This window comes from Sphaerulina musiva, assembly GCF_000320565.1.
Source record: "Sphaerulina musiva SO2202 unplaced genomic scaffold SEPMUscaffold_5, whole genome shotgun sequence".
Lineage (NCBI taxonomy): Eukaryota > Fungi > Ascomycota > Dothideomycetes > Mycosphaerellales > Mycosphaerellaceae > Sphaerulina > Sphaerulina musiva.
The window spans coordinates 1,459,039-1,476,868 of record NW_016017387.1 but is presented as its reverse complement, the minus strand read 5'-3'; the positions used below and the strand labels follow the sequence as shown (position 1 = coordinate 1,476,868).

The following is a 17,830-nucleotide window of genomic DNA, read 5'->3' as shown; positions in this document are numbered from 1 at the left end:
ATACTACGGTTGTGTGCGACGAAATCGCAGAATATAACCACTTGCTCAGCAACCGAAACCCTCGCTTTTCCATAGTCGTCGAGGCCACCACGCTCGGTCAATTCCTCGATTAACGATATTAACACCGGCTGTTTTAGACGCGTTACATGGTGACAGTATCGCTCTGGACCATATAAGCACTTGTACGTCTCTTTCCTGCCTCTCCCAGGCTCGATTTGAGTCGTAATTACGCCAGGTGGCCGATACCAGCGCTCTGCGATAGGGGTTGTGACGATTGGTGTAATAGCGACGAGTACGGCGGCAGCGACAACGCCGAATAATACAGCGATATTCGTAGTATCCATAGCCAAAAAAGAGGAGGTTGTTGGTCGCTGGTATAGTACTACTACATAGTCAACCGGTGTCGACATATACAGTATACACGACTACGACGCGTATATAGATAGTGCCGCCGCCCCGGAACCTAATTGAATGTGCACGGAGCGCAAAATGTGCCTCTGGGAGGACCATTTGAGATAGTGGACTATGTCCGAGCGTTTACTAACCGGATATGGTGCGTAGGCAGCGACGGCGACGGTTTACGAGGGTATACGAGCTTTTTACTATCGACAGGTAACTATCGTCCATTTTTGGTCGATAGCTGAGTAGACAGGTGTCAATAGAGTGAGCGATAGTGACCGGAAACTATCGACCTGCTTACTATCGACACAATTATCGACAAAGTAGACTGGGCCTTATGGGCAGCGCAGCATGTACAGTGCGGGCTCTTCTGCACTGCGCCTTTAGCCGGCGCATCTCGAATGCCAGGGACTGTTCATCATAGTACAACGTATAATAGTCTCTGTGTGGCTAGCACCTAACAGCTCTCCCCGTCTCCCTCCCCTCCCTCCCCTTCCCTCCCCACGATGTTGTTGGTTCGCAGACACGAGAGCGGGAAAAGGCTCCGACTCTTGCCTGACTCGATCCCCGGCCCTCGCAGAGAGAGAGTGCACACAAGGAATTTCCTGGTTGCGCAAAGCCTCCGCTCCAGATTCGGACCCATACCTAGTCATTCAAATCATCGTCATAATCCACACACACATGAGAAGCTGATAGATAATACGGCATCATGGGAGATCGTAGTGGAACCAGGACACACACAAAATGTTTGTCGCACTCACTGGTAGACTTCTCAATCCGCCACATCTCGTATTCCATTCGCGACGCGACCCGCAAAAGTCGCGGTGTGACGACTCTTCTGAACTCGCCAACTATGTATATGGCTGCTGCTATAGCACGACTTTATTGGCTTTTCATCTCCAGCATGACGGCCGCACGCGCGAGAGATGGAGAAAGCGAGAGAGAGACACGCTTCGGGGCCGTAGAGCCTCTCTGCTCGTATGGCCCGAGAGAGTGGCTTACCGCGCAAGTAAAGCGGCAAGCTTGCTGTTTATAGGAAGTTCTCAACTGACTCGACTTTCTCCGACTCCATGGGCATAACGCCGTCGTACCGTGCATACACACACACGCAACGTACACTGTTACGTGCGGACGGCCGGACGAAACCGATCGACTGCTCATCAAACAAGCCTGCCTCCTCACACCTGGACCTTCACTACTCCATACAGTATAGTTCAGCATGTGGCCAGCGCATTTTCGTGAATCAGACAGAATAAATTCTCCGACCTGTCAAAGTTCCGCCTCGGGCTCACCCTTGTATGAATTGGCCATCACAACCTTCCCGCCTGCTTTGTTTTTTGTCTCGCAGTCTCAAGATTTGTCAAATCATAAATGTGTGTTTTTGGCTGATCAAAGCGAGTCGAATAAACTCCACTTTTTTTGGGGCCAAATCGCATGGATGTTCCGGGCCTCGCGACTTTTGAAAGGCCGAAAAGACTCTTTTCTTCCAGCAGGGCAGGTCTCTGCTCTCGGACTCTCCTCGCTGGGTGGCAAACTGGCAATGCCATGCAGCCGTTGTGGAGGCTCCGCTCCTGGACCATCTCTGTTTCTCCTCTCACTAGGAGGTAGGAGGTAGAGTCATGTCGTCTACCATTCTCTCATCACTCCTTCACTCACTCACTCACTCCACTGTCCAAACTCAATGCCCTCGCAATGCATTTATTCCCTGGAGGATCTTCATCACCAGTCCGGCATGTCTCTCCGTTTCCAGTTGACTCACGAGAGTACCGACATACCACGTCGGCCCCGAGAAGCTTAACAAGTCAAGTAGTGTGTAGGCTAGAGCAGCGATAGACATTGGGACGGGAATAGAGCTGTTGCCCTGGCATTTGCGGACAGCGGACTCGGCAGAAAGTGGAAATGTTGATTATCGAAGAAGTGCACAATAGCGTATTCCGTTCAGAGCGAGCGCGCATCGAGCGCTAACTAGGGCGTCTTCTTGATTTTTGGGACGTGCGTTCGCTGCTGCTGCTGCTGCGGTCCTGCGGATACACACTACCTCCGTACGAAATGGATCTCAAAGGCCCCCCATCGCGGCATTGCTCGGGGCGAAGAGCGTTCCTGTAGGTACAGTACATTCCTCTAACCCTGTATGTACTGTATCCCCAGCAAGCATTGCGTTTACCACAAAGAGTTTCATGCAGTCTTTGCAGGTAGTCACACCTGGGATGGTCAGCCCGGATTTAGTAGGACTTCGAGACCTGCTTCTAGACACCAACCTCTTTTCGCTAGTGCTGGGTATCTCATCCGCTCCCCAATGATTGCTGAGGCCCGTCGGATGGCAGCTCGATGTCGGAGATGAAGACGAAAGCAAATTCGCGGTCTTTCACTCAACGTACGGTCCTCGTAGACGATAGGGTCGCTATTGGCTGAACAGAAAGTCGTCCCTTGGTCTCATTCATTCATCCATCCCCAGATGATCAAATGCTTCTTCATGGACATGTAAGGTCAGGTAGCTGTGAGTTGCTAGCAATTGCACGTACAGTACATCCTCGCCCTCCAAAAGCTGCAGCAAGATCCAACGCAAGCAGAATACCTTTCTTTCCATAATACACACCTAACCTGGGGCGTATGCGAACTGATTGAAAAGAATTTTTCCATGCATGTGAGAACCACGGCCGGCGTATCCTTCACCACTGCATGCACAGCAACTCCTACTAGACATGCCCATCGAGCGAGCGTCGCGACATACATGCAGCAGCATCAGCATCAGCAGCAAGCAGCGCTACATGCTATGGTGCATGCCAAGAAGATCTGTCAACATGCGGGTTCCTGCATAACATGTACTGTATGTACCTCCTACCTACCGAGAAGCGGGCTTCATCATCATCATCAATCAGCACTTCACTTGCACACAGCGGCGGCGGCGGCGGTGGCGGCGCCCTGCGTGCGTACGTTGGACTGGAGGTAAAAAAAAGCACATGTACCAGGTAACTAATGTAACTGCCCCCCTACCTCCCTACTACCTTACTCCGATTTCCCATCTTGCAGCAGAACGACGACAGATGAACAGATGATGGCGTGGCTCGCATGCATACATGCAGTCACTCCTAGGAGGTAGGACTACCCAGATGCCTCACCTACCTACCCCATCCAATCAGCTCCTAGTATGTCATAATCAAGTGAATACATGTAGGATGTCTTTCTACAGATTTTCTGGTTTTCCATCACTTCTTCCCTGATTGGTGCTCACTTACTACAGGCTACCTACCTTACCCGACCTAGGTAGACATTCATTCGCTTGTAGGTAGGTAGCCCTCCCTCGTAACAGACCTCGTACAGGCTGACCGCTGACAGCGCTCGAAGAAAACCTTACTTTTCTATCTTCTATATCGAGATACCTGGACAAATCGTATCTGACTGAACTACGCCAAATTCGTCGTTTCTCGACATATACCTCAAGGCTCAGGTAGGTATATAAACTTTCGACAGACAGCCGGGTCATTACTAACCAGCCAGCCAGTCGGTCGTCGAGAACATGGGGAGTAATAAAGGTATGTATATACCTAAATAATATACCTCCTCTCCTACGAACCTACTTTAAGCAAGGTATGTAAAAAGATGATGATGATGACGAAAGCAACGAGTTTGATTCCGATTTTTTTCATATTGTGCGATACGATGCAACAAAATCTGAGCAAAACATCATCATCTTCTTCATCATCATCATCATCGTAGTGCTGATGCGTACGATGCCCTCCCTCCCTGCCTTGCCCCCTCCCATGTCTCTCTTCCCTCCTAGTCGAGCGAGCTGACAGGTCAAGTAAGGTAAGGTAAGGTTACCGGCATTCTTCGAGCAAACAAAATCTTCTCAATCATGAGAACGAAAGAGAACAAAAAGAAACGTTTACTCGGCAGTTGATGCAATACCTCGATTTGGAAAGTGTAGACTTTATTATTGTTTCTTTTTCGCTTGAGCGGCGAGCCTTGAGCTTGAGCCTTGGGGAATGATAACAAGAATGACCTTTTTTATCTTTCTTGTCCTTCTTCTACCTCCTCTTCTTCTTCTCCTTCTTCTTCTTCCTTCCTCGGTTAAGAGGGAAGATATAACGATAAACGACAACGACAACGACGGGCAACGATCAAACGATAAGACGGAAAGGATTAGGCTAATTCGAAGAAAAAAAGTTGTAGGCTATATATGTCGCTACTACTAACTACCTTAACTGCTAAAGCCCTAGGATGATACGATATCCCTTGACCTACCTTAGGTATTCAGCTCCAAACCTAGGTACTATATATTTCAGATTGCGAATGATACTGAATATAGTAAGGGAGAAGAAGAAGAAGAATATTCTTGTCTACTTCTTTCTCTCTCTCTCTCTTTCGCCTTCTCGTCCCAAACCAAACCAACCAACCAACCAATCGGTCAAGTAGGTACGTACCTACATGTAGATATAAACGAACCCCCCCCCCCCCCCCCGAAAAGAGGGAGAAGAAGATAAAAACGATCACGCGAAAAAAAGCAGGGCCGATTTGATCGATCAATTGATTTGATTTGAGTACCTTACGAATACATGTACCTCAACATACGTAGTACACGCACGCACGCACAATTGCAGGAGCAAAAGAAAAGAAAAGGAAAGGAAAAAAAGAAATCACAAGAACAAAAGAACAAAGAAGAGGCTGGGACTAAGGTAGCAGGTGCCAGGCAGGTAGTGGCGTGCGTGCTAGGGTAGAATTGTATTGTACATTTACCTATACCTCTTATACATACATACATACATACCTTATACGTGCCTACATGTAAGGTACCTATGTACCTACTCTGAATGGAGGGAGACAACTTAAGTCAGACAAGTCCTTATAGATACATATGGCGGACACACACAGGCAAGAAAGAACCCAAGCGAGGGGGAGAACGCGATGTATGAATGAACCGATCATTCGCGAAGACATGAATTGAGCATTTCATACTAAAAGGTACCTTAGGTACCTATCGTTGCATCCTCCTGGGAAGGTAAATCCTCATCCGAGCTATAGTCGTTCGAATTCCCTCACACCAATCGTACACCTGCTCTGCTTAACCAAAGAAAAGGGATGGTATTTGCAATCACACGAAGAGGTGTCTTGCATCAAAACAGTTTCGTCAATGCTGCCATCGGCATCGAGGCCGTGCTTCCACTCTTTGCAACTCGACGATCAAATCAATAGTACGATTGTTCCTCCTGCCATTTACGCGTCTTGACGATATCCAGCCGCGGAACGGGATGGCTATCACCGCCCTCGATGACACTGTTGTCCTCGCTCGGAGCAAAGCTTACTCTTCCCCTTGAGCGTCGAGTGGATCCAACAGCCTCTGGACTCTCCAGAAAACCCACTGCGCCAACCCATTCCCACACTCTACCCACATCACCACTTCGTCCTTCCCGGACCATAGGTCGTACATTGGAGTTGCTCTCCACTTTCTTTTGAACCCGCTCCCACAACTCCTGTCGTCGCTTTGCGCTGAACTCGTCTCTCAGCACATCATCTCGCAATTGTGCGACACTCATGTAATTCTCCTTGTACAAGTCTGGTTCGCTCGCGTGCAGCGCCGCTTGATAGCTCAACTTCTCCAATGCCAAGGAGGCAAGCTGTTTCGCCTGCTTTTCCATCTTGGTCCCAGAGGTGATTCGGTACCGTCCATAGCTTCCGCTGCTCAGCAGAAGCAGAACGCCTACAAGTTGCCAAAGATATCGTCTAAGTGTCTCTCGAAGGGATCGTCGGATAGCGCAGGCAAGTGGGAGGGCTGCGAGTGACGTGGATCGGAGTGTTGATTCGGAGTTGGAGCTGGGGACGCGGAGAATCTGTCAGTAGGAAACACTTGTGTAAGCTACGCATGAAGCCGAGTACAGAATGTGTGGTTGACGTATGACTTACCCATCTGATCCCGAGACAACCTCCTCGGACTTGGTTATCTCGCCGATTGCTGATGCCCACAGATCTTCGAACTCCTCGTCGCTCATGCCCTTGCGGCGCTTGGTCGAAATGGCGGCCTTGAGGGCGGTCTCCTTAAGTTCGGGCTTTGAGGCCTCGCCGCATTCGAATTTGGCGTTCTGTTCACGTAGCGCTTCGATGGCGCGCTCTTGCACGGCCTTGACCTTGCGCGCCTTGGTGCTGTCCGGTTCGCACGTTGGTGGGACCGGAATGAATCCGTTAATTGACAAGGGGTGGTGTGTCAGTACGAAGCCCTTCTCGCATGTTGTCTCGAGCTTCTCGCCGCAGTAGGCGTGTGGTGGGCAAGGCTCGCATTGTGGTCGGATGACATCTGCCCAAGGCGGAATCTCCACGCCACCAATCTCCATAGAAGGCTGTCCAACACCGCAGTAGCCAACGTTCAACTTTTCTTGCCTCCAGAGACCAGATGTGGCAGTAGCCATGACAAGTAAGAATGCGCCCAGTCCACGCTTGGCAGCTCCGCCAGGTCGCGAGGTCCGTCTTCGGGTTGGCACCAGCTCGCCAGACATTTGCGCCTCCACAAGCTGCTGCTCCTCCTCTGCTGTAAACTCTTCCGTCACCTCCATCTCCTCTTGCTGTGCCACCGGTACCTCAAACGTCCTTCGCGAAGGCACGATTGCTCCATCGGTCTGCGGCTTTACTGTGCTCACGACATCGGTTCGTCTTCGTAGCTCACGGTGCCGGCGCTCAAGGTCACGCGCAGTGGTTGAGGATCGTGATGCACCCATGGTCGTCCGCCGACGCTCTGTATCAGGCGCACGAGCTGCTGATGGAGAGCCGCCAGATTGGAAGACATTGTCATTCGAGAAGGGGCTAGTGTCCTCTTCCCGCCTGATTGCAACAGGCGTGGCAGCGCTGAGTCGTGACCTCGTCCTGGACGTGGAACTACGCTTTGGCGTAGGCTCAGTCTCTTCAATCACCGTCTCCACCGTTCGCGCATGCTTTCCTGAGACAGTCCGGGGCACGCTTTCCGGCGGAGCAGTGCTATGCCTCGTAGATCGCGGTGTCGGCTCAACCTCTTGCGCCTCTTCAGTCCTCGCTCTCGTAGTACGTCTGCTCGATCGTGTCGATGCGGGCGTGGGTGGGATTTCGTCATTGTCGCCGGCTCCTGTTCCCTTTCGTCCCGTTGTGATATCTTCGATGCCTCTGCTCGTACGCTTCACGCGAGCGCTCGCGGTGCGGATCTTGCGCGCCTGGGGAACGACTTCGGTGTTGAACAGCTCAATCAGCTGTGACTTCTTGGCCGATGAAGGATAGTTGATATTGTGCGCAACCAGGATAGATCGCAGTCGCGGCACAGTCAGCGTTGATGGATCAAAGTCCGGCTCTAGATACTGCTGGTCGTCCATGTTGGCTGATCAAAATGCGCCGAGCGCAAGCTGTTGCAGATGCGGCTCGAGCGAAAGCGAAGCGAGATACTCGACTGGCGACAGGAAGGAGGAGAGAGACGATGCGCCTGAAGCTGATGCGCGCACAGAAGTCTTGTTGGATGGCCGCAACAAAGAGTGTCGGAGGTCTGTGTGTTTTGTGAAAGGTCAAAAAGCGGGAGGTCAAAACTCAGTGTAAACATGGTCGTTATGCGGCCGACGAAATGGCGAGCAGGCACCACTTAACGGTCCGTGTACTGCGGCAGTCGCGACTCGCGACGTCAGAACGCGCTAGTGAAGCCTTTTCCTGCTACATTTCACTTCACTCACGTCCAAGACAATCCTCCTCCTCGTGATTGGCTCCTTTCGGTCATGTCTGCGTCGTGGGTACCACTACTGGCCATGCTGGCTGTTTTGCGTACCCTTTTCGCCTGTTGTTGTCTCAAATCCCAGCTACCTGTTCGACGCGTCTGCATCGTTCTTTGCTGGACCCGGCTCAGCTTCTTCATGTGATCGCTGACGGGACGAGTAGTAGAGCATGGAATTGACATAGCACCTGTTCTTCATTGGATTATGACAGGTTTTAGCCCATTAGATGGTCAAGCGATGACGCAGCTTGCACTCTGATGTTCTGTCATCGCCGATATGACCTGGGCATGCCGAGATACGCTCTGTAGCCACCTTGACGTGCTCGGTGAGGCGGCGAGATCGCAACGTTGGGGAAGGGCGAGTCTCGTGAGCAGTATGGTATGGCCGTATGGAAGGCGAGAGATTGCCATGCGAATCCTGCGCTATGCACGAAAGGTCACATTTGAACGAGAAGCCAGAGTGTGATATGGCCTTGATCCTGGACGACAATCTGATCGTCGACCTACTCCTAGGACCCGGTCGTTGCAAGCACAAGGCATCAGTCGTGATGGTTTACATTTATCAAAGTCTGCTGCACCCGTACACGACGCGGGCGATATTTTGATCTTCTCTAGGTATCGCGTGTTCTTTTCGGGAAGATGGAGCATTTCGGGCTGTTTGACTTCACAATACAACTCACCCAACATGTAGTAGAAGAAGTGGATTTTGATGGCAGCAATGATTCGATTGAAGGCATCATGTCACGCAACTACCACACTTCACATCAGACCCCAATTTTCTAGAGGACTAGAGAAGCTACTCCTGCTTCTTCAGCTCCAAGTTCGGATCCTTGAAGATGGCACCGACTTCAGCAGGTAGCATCGCACCCTTGGGCGGAGTGCTCTTCGATTTGAAGTCATCACAAATATTTTCCATGGTGACCCACTCCACTCCCTCGTATGTGTTGATGGCTTCGATGATCCTGCACATACATACATCAGCATTGGGGTCATCCAGTAAGTACGGAGTCGCATCAAAATGAGGTAGTTACCTTTCCAGCATCAGCAATCCGTGAGGGTGCCCGCAGACATCCGGATGCACAGTCACGGGAAAGACAAAGTCGTCGTACTCTCGATAGAAGTACTTGAATTGGTCCATCCACAAGTCTTCCACGTCGCGCGGATTCACCCATCCGTGACTGTTTGATGACTGAGGGCAGAGGTGGTCAGAATATACGTAGCGATGATCTCGGATACAGCGACTTCTTCTTACCTTTTTGATGAACATCATCGGCGGCAAGTCGTCAAGATACCACGATGCCGGAATCTCGACGAGACCGGTCATCGGTCCTCCTTCGAGCGGCTGCGATGGATTGTTAATTGGAAATCACCAATCTGCAGTACGTGGGGAGTACCATACCTTCATCCAATGCTCTGGATGCTTCTTGAAGTCGATGGGGACCCACTTGTCGCCAGTTCGCAACCAATAGCATTGACAGTCATGATGCGACAAGGAGTGATCATATTCGAGTCCATACCGCAGCATAAGCTCCGCACCCTCCTGACTTGCCTCCCACCAAGGAGCTACAATACCCCTCGGAGGCTTACCCTGGAACTCGGTGATAAGCTTGTAGCACTTATCCATCACAGCAGTCTGCTGCTCCAGAGTCATAGCAACGGGGTTCTCATGACTATAGCCATGCAGACCAATTTCATGGCCCGCATCCACAATCATTCGACATTCCTCGGGAAACGTTTCGAGAGAGTGTCCCGGGATAAACCAGGTGGTGGTGATGTTGTACTTCTCAAACAGCTTGAGGAGTCGTCGCACACCGATCGTGCCTGCGAAGAGGCCTCGACTGATATCTGACGTGGAATCTTCGCCTCCGTAGGATCCGAGCCAGCCGGCAACGGCGTCAATGTCGACTGATATACAGCATTGCACTCCTAAAAGAAGGCTGTGAGCTCAACTATGACCAATAAACATGTATTCGTAAAGAAGGTAGCGTTCTTTCGTACTTTTCTTGCCCATTGTTGCGGTTGAGGAAGTATTCTGGAATAATGTTTTATGGCGGAGATGATTACACGAGGATGGAGAGCTGACTATGATTGTGAAATTATACTTCCTTTCCTCCTCATCCGGGAGTTGTTGGAGGAGGCATTGGTGGTGGGGTCGATAGCCCGTCGGCCTGCTCACATGACGTCGTCCTTGTTGTCCATCAGAGCACATCCATGCCATTACTCTTGTAATCGTTCATCTCGGCTTGTGTGTATGAAGTCCCGTTCTATCCAGGAAGACAACGCTAGAAAGAGAAGAAGCGTGTAGTTCAGCGTTCAGATATGATTGCGGCGTGATCACACGTCGTCCGACACGCTAATGGTAGCAAGGTACGCGTTGGTGTGCTCCACTATGATGGGTAGCTAACACAGCATGAAGCCGTTCAGCTCTCTGTGGTCAAGCGATGAGAGACCATTTACCGCATCTTCTCGATCCTTCGCATCTCTTCTAGCCGCCTGAGCTGCACTTCTACCAAGAGTGCTAGCGAGACAGCTAAACCTCGCGCAGGTATGAGCTTCTCGAGCAAGATCTTCCTCAACTCCCAAGGCGACAGCTTATCACTCTGCAAAGAGTCTCGCACACATAGCAAGCATGGAGTGATTCCTCGCGAGGACGATCTCCCATTCTGTCACACCGCACCTGTTCAGCGTAAGCATGAAGCCCCAGGAGAGCTGGGTAACATTCTGCAGCTCTCAGTCCGGCTGAGAGGCAGTGTCGAGTACAATCTAGGTCGCACAGCTTCATGGAAAGAGGAAGATGTATCTCAGCTGGCCTCCGCCACTGGCTGTCAGACGGACACATCATGTATGTGTCAGACTTGGAGGATATATATGTATCCTCTAGTGGTGGCAAAGTGATAGATAGGTAAGGTACCTGGATGCACCATGACTGCTGACACTCGCTCAAACATGCTCAAGTCTGTAGTGGTAAGTAATACCGAGCTGGCTAGCAATGACAATAATGATAATAATAATAATAATAATCATAGGCCCGGACAGTGACACAAAACAACAGCAAAGCAAGCCTGATTCTTCTCGTCGTGTAGTCATCCATTCCATCTTTTTTCATCCTTTTGCCAGGCGCATGACCTTTGACATGTGCTCCGAATTGGCCCGCACGAAAACAGACCGGAAAGGCTTGGCGTCGGGACGCGTCGCGTCTGTTCTTTTTGACTCAGTCGCTTCTGCTTCAGCTTTGTAAATTGTGACTGTAACGGTCATCATCATCCATCAATGCTAGGGAGGTATTCCCGTAATCCGCCACCACCGCACCGCAGCGGAAAAAAAAGGCGAATAATCATCAAGCGGTCAGGTCAGGTAGGTGAAAGGATCGATTGACTAAGAGCAAGTTTTTTTTTTATATTCTCTCTTTCTTTCATGAGCACGTTTGCTGGCAAGGATATATAACATCTCCCTTTTTTTTGCCTCAGCTACGACTCACTTTGCTCAGGCCTATACTCACCATAAAGAACATAACTTCCAATCATACAGATCGTATCACCACCTCACCACCATCACTACCATTACCACCTATCACAACTCGCACTCCATGAGCTTCTGCACAAGAACACCCTCCACACACGCGATCCTGACGAAGCAGCAGACTGCAGCTTCAGTCCTCCTCGCCCTCAACTTCCCATTAGCATCCGCATCCGCATCCGCATCCGCAGCAGCAAGACCTTCCATCATCGCTAGCTTCCAACACCACCACCACCACCACCGCAAAAACTTCAGCACCACCCCCCGGACACAATGGAAAGAAACCTTCCCCGCCCCAGACGCACCCACGATCCGTAAAACGCCTCCCGCATGGCCTCATCCCATTTATACCTACGACCAAATGACATCCGTGCAAGTCGCCCAACGCGAATGCAAAACCTGGTCTGATCGCATCGCTCTCGGATTCGTACGCACATTGCGGTGGGGCCTCGATGTGGCTTCGGGGTATCGCAAAGGGAGTGGACAGATGAGTGAGAGACAGTACATGATTCGAAACATTTTCCTCGAATCGGTGGCGGGAGTTCCGGGGATGGCGGCGGGCATGTTGCGGCATTTGCATTCGATGAGGAGGATGAAGAGGGATAATGGATGGATTGAGTCGTTGTTGGAGGAGTCGTATAATGAGAGGATGCATTTGTTGACGTTTTTGAAAATGGCGGAGCCGGGGTGGTGAGTTTCTTCTTTTCTTTTCTTTTCCCTTCACTTCTTTCTTTCTTTCTTTCTTTTTGGTCATGTCGTGTTCATAATCATCCACATGCCTACTTTGCCAATTGAGAAAGAACGGACATGAGCTAATTCGAGAATTCAGGTTCATGAAAATCATGGTTCTGGGCGCTCAAGGCGTATTCTTCAACGCCTTCTTCGTCTCCTACCTCATCTCCCCCAAAACCTGCCATCGTTTCGTCGGACATCTCGAAGAGGAAGCCGTCCTCACCTATACCCGCGAGATCCAAGACTTGGACGCTGGTCACCTACCAAAATGGGAGAAGATGGTCGCGCCAGACATTGCAGGTAAGTAAATCAATCAATGATATCAATGTCCCAAAACCAAAAGCTTCGTCTGCACCTACAGGTACTAACCTTTTGTAAAGTCAAATACTGGAACATGCCAGCTGATCGTCGGACGATGCGAGATTTGCTGCTATACATTCGTGCAGATGAGAGCAAGCATCGCGAGGTCAATCACACATTGGGTAATCTGGATCAGAAAGAGGATCCGAACCCTTATGTGAGCGAATATTATGATGCAGAGAAGCCACATCCGGTCAAGGGATTGCAATATCAACGACCGGGTGGCTGGGAACGAGAAGAGGTTATTGGGAAATCCTAGAGGGAAGGAAGTGTCTTCTGGCGTCGATTTTGACCGGTTCCTGGTGTAAAGGCCTAGGCGGTGGTCGACTTGTTTTGATAGCGTTTGAGCGATCTTTTGACGGCATTTCTCTACTCTACTTGGCGCGAAGGAGGTTTCCTCTAACGCATCGGCTGCGGGCGAGCGGTATAATACTACACGGGTTGCCTGGGGGGCTCATAACCTGACGGCTTAGCAAGACCCAAAGTCAGCACCTCACCTGCTCTGCCTCAGCAAAGTTACATACCTTTCTCAACTCTCACACTCAACTCCCATGCCGTTCGTAGCCCAGTCCCTGCGAACTGCCTTACAATGCATAGGATAACCACTTTCCCACAATCGAATTCATCTTCTTATCCTAAATAATCTTCAGGTCAACACAAACTCCCCCCATCCCCCAACATTCAACCTCACTAAACAATCACAATCCAATCATCTCAAACTTACTGCTCAAACGCCCTCTCCTCCTCTTTCATCTGCACATCCTCCACTTCCACCCCACTGACCTTCGCAGCTCGTGGACCCATCTTCAAATGCTGCACAAATTTGTCCAGATTGCTCGAAGAGCCTTGAGCTTCTCCGATGACCTAAGTAACATATCAAAACCACAAAAAAATGAGTGAGTACGCAACGTCTGTATGCAATGTGAAAAAGCAAAGGGGAAAATGCCTGCAGAGGGATAACGTACCGTACCATCACTAGCATTCTTCACAAAACCCGTCAAATTTAGATTTGTGGCTTTTTCTTCTGTAAAAGAACTATATGTAGGTAAATTCATTGATGGAATAGGTCAGTTGAGCTGCTGTTTTTTTTTCTCGTGATACCTCCTCTACCTCCAATGTTGCTGATTTGGGGCTTACCGGAAGTTGACGCCTTGGACTGTGCCTTTGCAGATGAAGGATATCTAGAGAGACGGATAAATTGGTATTAGTATCTTCTTCTTCTTCTTCTTCATCATCTTCATCTTCTTCCAACGATGAATGGTCCGTAGGGGGCTTCTGAGCTGTACTTACTCTCTTCGACATTTTGATAGCGGTATGGAGAAGAGGCGTCTGGAAGAGATTTGGGGACATGCAACTGTTTTCGGAGAGTTGCAGCTTTAGGTACATGTACCTATGGTATAGACCTGATGCCGTGAGTCGAAGGTATACCTAAGGTACAGGTAGGTAGGCGATGGAAGAGGAGAGGTGCGGATGGTATGGTATAGATGACGCAATATGCATGGAACGGAGCGCTGCTGCCCGTCTAAGGTACGGTATACCATTCAAAAGAGTGTCCAGGTGCTTCAGCGAACATTGGAATGTGGTCCTCGTGTTGCAACATTCAAGTCACGATTTCGAGTCAAGTCTCTACATTTGCTCGTGGCACTGTTCGACCTCTTCGCCCGCCCCCGCTCCCCAACGCCTCGCTCGCTACCTTACTTACAATCACCCTTCTGCCAGTATCAAACCTCGCCGAAGCAACTCGCACTAACTATATGCATCTCGTGGTATTGTATTCCATTTACCCCCAATATGGCACATTGCTTGCAATAGTGGTGATGGTCTCGGTGAAATTCTTGCCATCCGCTGAGCCCTTGGAACGTTGACCAGATAGCTGTACAAATCACCTGTTAGCTTCTGATTTACACTCATTCTTCGTTGGTACATCTGGAATTGACTTACTTCTTGACTGACGCCACGATGCAGCATGACCAGCCAGTCCACGTAGCTGCTCGCCTCCCCATTCCTATCCTCGTACAGCAATCTTGCAAATTCGAACTCGGCACCATCGAGGCCTTGTCGAGCGAGCTGTATGGAAAGGCCCTTGGTTCCCCGTCCAGTTCCAGAACCTTGCTCCAACGCAATCAGAATATTCCTCACTTGAGCATTAAGATGTGTCTCCAACACAGGCAAGGCATTGAGATTCGAGTCCAGCTTCTGCAGATCGTCACAACCTTCACCAAACAGGTCCTCCAATAAGTTCGGGCTCACGAGTTGATGCAGCCACAAGATAAGCATCTGGCCATTATCAACGAGGTAAGCACCTCCCTCCTCAATATTGGCGAAGCTCGCTCGAACGCTGCGAGGCACTTTCAAGTGCCCGTTCTCGTCTGCAAAGCCTTCCTCGGGCTCCATGGCGTGGATGGCGATCACGCGAGGGTAAAGGTATAGACTGAGCTCACCGGGTCCCATGCCTTTGAGCATACGCAGCTCTTGTACACGCCGATCACTGGGTTCTTTACCGCCCTTGAATGCTCGGGATTTGATCAAGCCCAGCATATACATTGCGAATTCCTTCATGTGCTCTGGCATGACAAGTTGACCAGGGGGATGGGAGCCGCTGTGATGCTTTCGGTATGCTGTAAGTACCTCTGTCGTCTTATCTTGCAACTCTTGTCGTACACTGCTCAGAGACTTATCGGGCACTTTCGCGGCTGCCTCTTTAGCAAGGACCGAGAGTACGGCATCCTGGTCGACAAAGCGCATGCTGTCTCGAGCATTCTCAGTGACAGTGGCAACCGTATTGGTACATCTTACTCGCCGCTGTCCCGAAGCCGTCGTATAGAGCAGTGCCGACTGAAAGTGGGCGTCATGCCGCACCTCCAATTTGCCATCGTAGCTGAAAGTAACGGAAATCGCAGAGTCTTCGGTGAATGTGCCCATCTCAAGATCTGCCCCGAAAGTATGTTGCGTGAAGTTGCCACTATAGTGTGAAATTTGCAAACCATTGCTGCAGCGCACCTTCATCAGGGCAGCATAGCCTTGTTCTCGCTGAACTGCATGGCTCAATTCCTTTTCAAGCCTCAGGGTGTCGCGAGGATAAGCCCAATTGGGATAGTAGAATGTATCGCCGCCCGTCTTCTCGGCGATCAGGCCGATGGTGGCAATGTCAAGGTAACCACCAGCGGGCGCTGTCAGGAAGAAGTCAACACCGACGCCGGCCTTGACCATATCGGCTTGTAGCTTTTTGAAGCTTTGGTTTTCGGTGCGGAAAAGCACCTTCTCTTGCTCGGGGTTGTCGTTGCTCGCAGTCTGCATGCCTCGATCACGTACGGTCAGACGCCCTGGACCATATGTTGGCAGGCTTGCGAGAGAACATAGGATCTTTCCACCAGTCTCTGCCAATGCAGAAAGAGCTGCCTGAAGCGGCGGAAGTAGAGCAGGTTCGGCGTGTTTGATGCGCTCGAACATGGCAGGGAGCTGTTGGAGAAGGGGTACGATATTTGACTTGGACTCGGCAGCATCCACGAAAAGGTGATGCGAAGAAATAGCTGTGAACGGGTCATCGAGATCGGAAACGACCAGCTGTTGCGGTGCAGGAAGGCCAGAGGAAACGTTGAAGAAATGGATCTCTCGATCAAATGTCATGAAACCGACCTTAGCGCCCGGGGGGACTTTGCTGGGCTTCAGTGGCTTCGCCTCGCCCTCATTCTCGGTCTCTGTGTCTTTCGGCTCGACTTCGAGGTCGTCACCATACAGAGCGGCGAGAAGACCATCGCATGTAGCTTTGAGAAAGCCACGATTACAGCTCTCGGCGCTCACGTCCAAGAGAAACAAGTAGCGCATACCAACCGGTTCTTTCGACCAATACTCTTTTGGAACAAGATATTCGCAAGTGCCTAGAAGCAGTTCGGGCCGGTCTTGACGATCTACACGAACACCAGTAGGATCTGTAGGAGCGAAGTACTCCGGCGCAACTTCATTAGGATGCCCACAGAGGTTGCAAGTCATACGATTGCCTCCATTCGAGAAGACCATGAATGGATTCACGTACGCACGACATCTTCGACATCGAGGTGGCCCGGTCTCGCCAAAGTCAAGCACAGGTATGGCAGACTCTCCGTCGGCCTGACGGGTCAGAGGTTGCAGTACGATTCCGAGAGGCAGTCCAGTCGTTGCCAATTGCTCTTGCGAGTTGGGTATACAGTTAAGGGTGAGGCGTGCGTGCTTTGGGGAAGCGTTCCCCTGATCATACGCCACATATGGCGTCGTTGCAGGGGGCGGCAGCTTCTGCTCCATGGTGGGATATACGTGTTGTTTATAGTAGTCCGCGGGCAGATCTCGACTCAGAGGTATGCTTGGGATCAGATCGGGATTGACCCGCTGAGCACCAGGCGCCGCACCAGGCTGCTGAGCATTTCCCATACTAATGGGTGCTCCCACAGGCACTCCTGGTTGTTGCAACGGAACTCCAGGCTGAGCATTGAGCTGCATTCCGGGCTGCGGGAGTGTTTGCGACTGCCATGGCTGACTTGTCTGTTGCCATGGAGCCTGAGCGGGGTCTCCACCTGGCTGTGCTGGTGGTATGCCATTCCCTCCAAATGCAGAACTTCCAGCAGGCGTCTCGATTGTGTGATGAGCATGCCGGTCTTTCTTCTTCCTCCGTACTGTACCGGCAGCTCCGTCCAAGCCCATTTGCCCCATTTGCTGCGCCATGCCATTGACATCATGCTGGCCATCATACTGCGGCCCGCCGTACTGCTGCTGCTGCTGCTGTTGTTCCATGGTTGGGGTCTGTGTGTAGTTCATGGGCTGCTGATTCGCGCTGGGAGCGACGGTAGGGAAGTAGCCGTCTTGCTGCTGCTGCTGCTGCTGCTGATATCCTCCGGGAGAGGGAGCCACGCCAGGACGGAATTGGGAAGACTGTCGAGGTGGACGTGGGCGATCGTCTCGTGGTGTGTTGAAGGGCGAGGCCTGGGGCGAGCTCATAGAGAACATCTGGCCTGTCTTCTCCTTTCAATCAAGCACAACGTATCTGGGCAAATATGAAAATCAGGCAAGCTTCATAAGGCACGCATTGTACACGGCTCTCCTCCCCTAATGGAACCAACCGATGCGAGCAGATCTAGC

General features: G+C 51.0%; 6 protein-coding genes across 6 annotated transcripts; 2 read left to right on the top strand and 4 right to left on the bottom strand.

Moving 5' to 3' along the window:
- The first annotated feature begins 1,387 nt into the window (after nucleotides 1-1,387).
- SEPMUDRAFT_149386 (uncharacterized protein) lies at nucleotides 1,388-2,198 on the top strand. The gene has a single exon (XM_016905522.1). The coding sequence runs from the start codon at nucleotides 1,619-1,621 to the stop codon at nucleotides 2,012-2,014; it is 396 nt and encodes a 131-aa protein (XP_016760968.1). The 5' UTR covers nucleotides 1,388-1,618; the 3' UTR covers nucleotides 2,015-2,198.
- A 3,387-nt stretch (nucleotides 2,199-5,585) lies between these two features.
- SEPMUDRAFT_66271 (uncharacterized protein) lies at nucleotides 5,586-7,889 on the bottom strand (the record flags this gene model as incomplete). Its single annotated transcript, XM_016909747.1, has 2 exons — nucleotides 6,301-7,889; nucleotides 5,586-6,210 (listed from the first exon to the last, which is right to left on the bottom strand). Exons 1-2 carry the CDS (start codon nucleotides 7,725-7,727, stop codon nucleotides 5,586-5,588), a joined length of 2,052 nt encoding a protein of 683 aa, XP_016760967.1. The 5' UTR covers nucleotides 7,728-7,889.
- Nucleotides 7,890-8,825: 936 nt separating this feature from the next.
- SEPMUDRAFT_149384 (Arp2/3 complex subunit Arc16) lies at nucleotides 8,826-10,909 on the bottom strand. Its single transcript, XM_016905521.1, has 5 exons — nucleotides 10,112-10,909; nucleotides 9,513-10,039; nucleotides 9,366-9,455; nucleotides 9,145-9,302; nucleotides 8,826-9,075 (listed from the first exon to the last, which is right to left on the bottom strand). The coding sequence occupies exons 1-5, from the start codon at nucleotides 10,329-10,331 to the stop codon at nucleotides 8,910-8,912; spliced, it is 1,161 nt and encodes a 386-aa protein (XP_016760966.1). The 5' UTR covers nucleotides 10,332-10,909; the 3' UTR covers nucleotides 8,826-8,909.
- Nucleotides 10,910-11,573: 664 nt separating this feature from the next.
- SEPMUDRAFT_66265 (mitochondrial alternative oxidase) lies at nucleotides 11,574-13,335 on the top strand. Its single transcript, XM_016909746.1, has 3 exons — nucleotides 11,574-12,319; nucleotides 12,459-12,661; nucleotides 12,742-13,335. The coding sequence occupies exons 1-3, from the start codon at nucleotides 11,700-11,702 to the stop codon at nucleotides 12,978-12,980; spliced, it is 1,062 nt and encodes a 353-aa protein (XP_016760965.1). The 5' UTR covers nucleotides 11,574-11,699; the 3' UTR covers nucleotides 12,981-13,335.
- Nucleotides 13,336-13,441: 106 nt separating this feature from the next.
- On the bottom strand, nucleotides 13,442-13,902 carry SEPMUDRAFT_43989 (Acylphosphatase; the record flags this gene model as incomplete). Its single annotated transcript, XM_016908913.1, has 3 exons — nucleotides 13,442-13,585; nucleotides 13,687-13,756; nucleotides 13,859-13,902. Coding segments are annotated over 3 exons (258 nt in total), but the record flags the coding sequence as incomplete, so codon positions are not given.
- Nucleotides 13,903-14,338: 436 nt separating this feature from the next.
- SEPMUDRAFT_149382 (beta-sandwich domain of Sec23/24) lies at nucleotides 14,339-17,825 on the bottom strand. The gene is made up of 2 exons (XM_016905520.1): nucleotides 14,663-17,825; nucleotides 14,339-14,594 (listed from the first exon to the last, which is right to left on the bottom strand). Exons 1-2 carry the CDS (start codon nucleotides 17,696-17,698, stop codon nucleotides 14,502-14,504), a joined length of 3,129 nt encoding a protein of 1,042 aa, XP_016760963.1. The 5' UTR covers nucleotides 17,699-17,825; the 3' UTR covers nucleotides 14,339-14,501.
- Between the last annotated feature and the right edge of the window lie 5 nt (nucleotides 17,826-17,830).

Coding starts and splice junctions, on each gene's coding strand:
- SEPMUDRAFT_66265 (XM_016909746.1), top strand. CDS start 11,700: ATGAGCTTCTGCACAAGAACACCCTCCACACACGCGATCCTGACGAAG. Junction 12,320..12,458: donor AAAATGGCGGAGCCGGGGTG/GTGAGTTTCTTC, acceptor TCGAGAATTCAG/GTTCATGAAAATCATGGTTC. Junction 12,662..12,741: donor GGTCGCGCCAGACATTGCAG/GTAAGTAAATCA, acceptor CCTTTTGTAAAG/TCAAATACTGGAACATGCCA.
- SEPMUDRAFT_149386 (XM_016905522.1), top strand. CDS start 1,619: ATGTGGCCAGCGCATTTTCGTGAATCAGACAGAATAAATTCTCCGACC.
- SEPMUDRAFT_149384 (XM_016905521.1), bottom strand. CDS start 10,331: ATGGCATGGATGTGCTCTGATGGACAACAAGGACGACGTCATGTGAGC. Junction 10,040..10,111: donor CGCAACAATGGGCAAGAAAA/GTACGAAAGAAC, acceptor GCCTTCTTTTAG/GAGTGCAATGCTGTATATCA. Junction 9,303..9,365: donor CGATGATGTTCATCAAAAAG/GTAAGAAGAAGT, acceptor CTCTGCCCTCAG/TCATCAAACAGTCACGGATG.
- SEPMUDRAFT_149382 (XM_016905520.1), bottom strand. CDS start 17,698: ATGTTCTCTATGAGCTCGCCCCAGGCCTCGCCCTTCAACACACCACGA. Junction 14,595..14,662: donor ATCGTGGCGTCAGTCAAGAA/GTAAGTCAATTC, acceptor TGATTTGTACAG/CTATCTGGTCAACGTTCCAA.